This window comes from Merops nubicus, unplaced genomic scaffold, assembly GCF_000691845.1.
Source record: "Merops nubicus isolate BGI_N331 unplaced genomic scaffold, ASM69184v1 scaffold15547, whole genome shotgun sequence".
Taxonomy (NCBI): Eukaryota; Metazoa; Chordata; class Aves; order Coraciiformes; family Meropidae; genus Merops; species Merops nubicus.
Genome location: NW_008619889.1, coordinates 114,208 through 119,119, shown reverse-complemented (window position 1 = coordinate 119,119; position 4,912 = coordinate 114,208). Strand labels below are relative to the sequence as shown.

Here is a 4,912-nt window from a genome sequence, read left to right as displayed (position 1 = left end):
GTATTTATCATTTGTTATAGATGTGGCAGACCTGTGTAAGTTGGTTTGTGTAAGTTCTTCTGTGGCAGACTTGTGCCTTCAATGGGTTGCTCAGGACAATTAACCATATTGATTGCTGTATGAGCAGCCAAATGTGTTCTGGGGGTGAAAACCTCTTTGAGTCCACTGGTGTCAACAGCCAAAGCAAAAAAATACTGTTGTGTAGCCCAAACTACTTCTAATACGTTCAGAAATTGCAAGTGGTGGCAGCTCCTGTGCACATCACCTTATTTTGAAATGAGAATGCGTTGTGTGTCTAAAAAACATGCAGAAGGCTAACCCCAAAACTTTGTGATGTGATCTGTGTTTTACAGGATCCCTTGTGAGAACCTTCACTCCTTTCTACTTCTTGGTGGAGCCAACGGATGTTCTGTCAGTTCGTGGAGCTTCTGTCGTGATGAACTGTTCAGCTTATTGTGAAACCTCACCAAAAATTGAATGGAAGAAAGATGGGGCTTTTCTCAACTTGGTGTCAGATGACCGTCGCCAGTTGCTGCCAGATGGATCTTTATTAATAAACAGTGTGGTGCATTCCAAGCACAATAAACCTGATGAAGGATATTACCAGTGTGTGGCGACTGTGGAAAGCCTGGGGACCATTGTCAGCAGGACGGCGAGGCTCACGGTAGCAGGTAGGTCTCCTCGTTGCTGTCAGGTGTAACTGACCTTGATGGTGTGTGCTCTGCTCTGGCAGAAAGAGGAAGGTGCTTTCCAAGAAAAGAAAAGGTGGTTTCATCTGTTAGCAGTGAAACTGGGACTGTTTCTCTGTTGTTCCTAGGTGAAAGCTGTCATATATTCTATCCATCTAAGCAGCTTTGTGTGTGGATATTTCTCAAGAAATACTGAAGACCAGGATAACTGCAATGAATGGACTGAAAACCCGAACAGTCAGGGGTGTCTGATCACAATGAAGTTTAACTACAGATTTGAAGTGGGGAAACCAAGAGCAGTATTCTGCTTTCTTCATTTATAAACACACTTAAAAATAACTTTCTTTGCCTGCTTATATGTTGAGATGTATCTGCCCTCTGTCATGAAATGTTTGGGAAGCTCTTAAAAGCTGGTGGTGTGTACCAGTCCCGAAGACTGGTGGGAGTGCTGGCTGGGGGTTTGGATTTTTCTGTGTCTACAGTATTTGGGCATGAACAAGGAAGTTTGGAGAGCAAGAACCAACCAAATGCTTCAAATTTTCCTGACAAACATAAGGAAACTCAAGTCACAACCCCACCTTTGGTGCCTTGAGTAACCTTTAGACATGGCTTGGTAATACCTGTTATTTAGGGGGTAGAAAGCTATGAGGAAGTAAAGTTTGCACATAAAAATGAAGAATATTAGTGGGGAAAGTAATCTGTTTTCAGAATGTTGTGTGCTTCTATCTCAAGGCTTGGGATTGTCAGACTGTGTGTCTTAGACTCTCTTCCAGCTATACTGTTTATAATTACCTAGTAATGGAAGACTTCAACAACCAACTGGGGAGAAAAAAAAGGTAAGCTAAGGCAATGGAACTAGGAAAAAAGCCTGTGAAGCAATTTTCTTTTGTTTCTCTAATGATGTTTGCCAGCCTTTTTCAAACAGGTTTTTTTTTTGCCTTGCTTAATAAATGTCTCGAGGTAATGAATTCTTCCTGACTAGAGCTACAGCATCTCCCAGAGCTGTTGCTCACTGTCATTTATATTCCAATGTTGTTTCGATTAAGTTAGCTTGTAGCATTGTGGTGAAACATCAGGAATGTCAGAAATAAAAAAAAAAAAATAAAAAAAAATCGGGGCTTTATACCTTTAAGGAGTGACTTTCAGAGTCTCCCGATGAGAAATACATTTCTAAGTTTCTTGGCAATGAGGACAATAAAAGCAGTTCTCATTCACTTATCTCAGGCAATTACCACCTTCTTACAGAGCTGCTGTCGTGATTAATTCTGCTGCTTTCCACATGAGATCACTCAGCGCCTTGCTTCTGTGATCGTTTGGGTCTATATGATCATTAGGTAAGGTTAATGGGGTTAAAAATGGAGGTAATACAAAATATATTCCAAACTTCCACTGCAGTTTTCTGCTAGCAACATAGATTTTAATTGCTAGTTTTTTAAATGATGGAATCTTAAAGAGCCTTTTAGTATTAAAAACAAACAACAAAACAAAATAAACCCAACTCAGTGCAATTCTAGTGGAATTTGTTTTCAAAAAATCTTTGCTAGAAAACAAATGTAGTCTAATATCCAAGCCAGTCTGAGTGTTTACCACACAAATAGTTGCACATTTGTCCCTTTCTGGCCTAACAGCTCTGTTAGAAGATTATTGATTGAGTCCATGCAGTAAATATTTGTATTTTTTTTTGCTTGGAAGCGGAGGGAATGCCTTTGATGCGTGTTCTGCTCTCTTCCTGTTGGGTCAGAGCCCTGCACAAGCGCTTCCTCTGACTGTGGTGGGTGTAAAAAAAAACTTGCTGCTGCTCCCAAATATTTGTCAAATGTAGGTGATTGAAAACCTATGAACAACCTCGGTGAAGTGCCAAGAGCTGCGCAAGGCTACACAGAGTTTAATCCTTTAGTTGAGGGGAAGAGGAGCTTTGGTTGCTGAAGGCTTTGGAATGAGAGGTGGAATATTTGAAATCTGTTTTAACCATGTTGCTTTTGTTGACCTCATTTGAATCTCTTTGTTTTACCAGTGGTATTAATATTTCTTCTCCCCCTCTTTGTTTTGATTGGAAGCTTTCAGGCTGTTGTGAGTGTGCGGGTAGTTGGTGTAGTGAGGTCTCTCCTCAGCCTGGAGATAACAGCGGGAGGCAGCTAATTCCCATCTTAATTGAGCAGCTGTATGCTGAGTTCGTACAGTGTGTGTGAATGTTGTACTAAGCTGCACCTGATCTCTTCCAAGGAGAATATTACCAAGCAGAGCTTGGGTGTTGTAACTGCTGCTTATTCATTCAATTTCTTCATTGCCTGAAAATGACAAATTCTGGGGAGTAATGTGGGCCAGGGCAATGAAAATCCAGGAAAACCAGGCTGTGTTCCATCATGTATATGAACAAGTGCAGGTTTTGAGTTTTTAGGCTTCTAACTGCACCGTTTTCACCAACAGAATCTACCTGTAGGGAGCCTTGCATAAAGGTCTAGCACTAAGGCTGATAAATGTTGATGAATTTCTCAAATTATTGAAACTTTTCACACATTATAGTTTGATGGATCTAAAATTTTTGAGCATCAGAAGCTGAAGCTCTTTTATTGCCACAGAATGACTAATATTTCTAATGCAAGGTGACAGAGGGGCTTAGTCAACCGTTGTAAGAAAAAATCAAACCAATATCACCCTCTTGATACCTGGACTGTTCAGACAGTGACTGAACACTTGGTGTTCCAGACCTGCTTTCTTGGTTTCTTGCTTCAATTTATAGTTCTGACACAGTGCTATAAACGTGTCATGGCAGGGGAAAATTGATGATGGCGTGGACTGGCAGGTTTGGAGTGAGTTTGACAATGTGCTTTTAAAGAACCTTCTCCACACGTGATAATAGGTGAGGAGAAGCAGCCTTTACTCTTCAGATGTGAGAATCAAAAGTTTCTGAGGCAACTGAGCCTCCTACAGAAAGGTTAAAAAAGCAAGTCAGAGGCAAAGGTAATGGAAAATGCAATGCAGCATCCTTGTAATCAGCAGGATTATTCTGTAGCTTGAAGTTGGATGCTACTGCACCTTGCTGGTAAGTTGTTTACTGTTCTATGAGACTAAATATTTGATTTTTAGAAATTGCAAACAGCAAGAAATTTGTCAGGGTTCTTTAATAATAGGTAGTTTCAGGATACTTGCATTTCTCTTTTCTCTTCAGTGTGTGATTTCCACATTTTGATTCCTTGGAGGAAATGAAGGTTGAGGTTGTTGTTACTAGTTTTCCTTCCTTCTTTGCTTCCTCTCACTGTACAAGCTTAGGCATGCTATCAGGCTCTAAACTGGATTTGGGGAAATAATTCATGTATTTGTAAAAGTGGTTTTGCTTGCTGTCTTTAAAACAAGGACATGAGCACACAAGCATCAGGGTGGCAGAGGGAGATGGGGTGGTGATCAGATAGTCCCTATAGCATGTAGTTTTTTGCCATTATGATGATGGATTTGAACTAGGGAAAGTCGAAGGAGCTGCCTAATTTATGTAAAGCCACAAGACTTTTTAATCAGTGCCTCACTACAGTATGTTTTTTTAATTGCCTTTTGAAATGCAAATCTGTCTTTGATACTTAAGCGCTGGTTAGATCTGAAGCAGGGTGAAGGGACAGCTCTTGCCAAACACAGATTTCAAAAAAGTTGTACAAAATTTTGGGGAGCTGTGCCTGCAATTCACCTTGGAAAAAGAAATTTGCATGCATTCTAGTAGAAAGTATAATGATACTAGCCTAAAAATACTCCTGAGATGGTCTTTTTTCCTGCCACTGTTCAATACTTAGTTAAAGCTTTTATTGAGAGAGCAGATACGTGAAGATCTAAAAGGTCAGTGACAGTGGCACTGAGTTTCTTCATATGGGCTTATCAGTTCTATATATTTGTGTGAAGATTGTTAAATTATTTCACCTCTTGTTTCCCCATGTGAATCCATCTTCCATATATATATCTTTACATTTGATAATATTTGGCTTTGAGGTTTGTATGTAATTTGTTTAGTCGTGATGAAGTAACTGCGTCACTGACATGACACTAATGTCAGGTAGGTCTGAGTTCCATTAATCCAAAAAGTACTTGGTGATAACTTCTGAACTTTTCTTCTCCCGGCTTGATTAAATAATCTCATACTATTACTTCTCATTTAAATATTCAAAAATTTTTTATTTTCAAACCTTTATTTGGTAATTACTTTTAGAAAAAGTACACTTCTGTTAAGAAATATTCCTGCT

The 4,912-nt window shown here is 39.5% G+C and overlaps 1 protein-coding gene across 1 annotated transcript in view; it reads left to right on the top strand.

Moving 5' to 3' along the window:
• Nucleotides 1-353: 353 nt before the first annotated feature.
• The window catches only part of NEO1 (neogenin 1), a gene marked incomplete at its 5' end in the record, with an annotated part of 114,034 nt that continues 109,475 nt past the window's right edge, over nt 354-4,912 (top strand). Inside the window, one exon of the mRNA XM_008943967.1 lies at nt 354-671. Coding sequence (XP_008942215.1) covers nt 354-671 — 318 coding nt within the window. The remainder of the gene's footprint in view (nt 672-4,912) is intronic.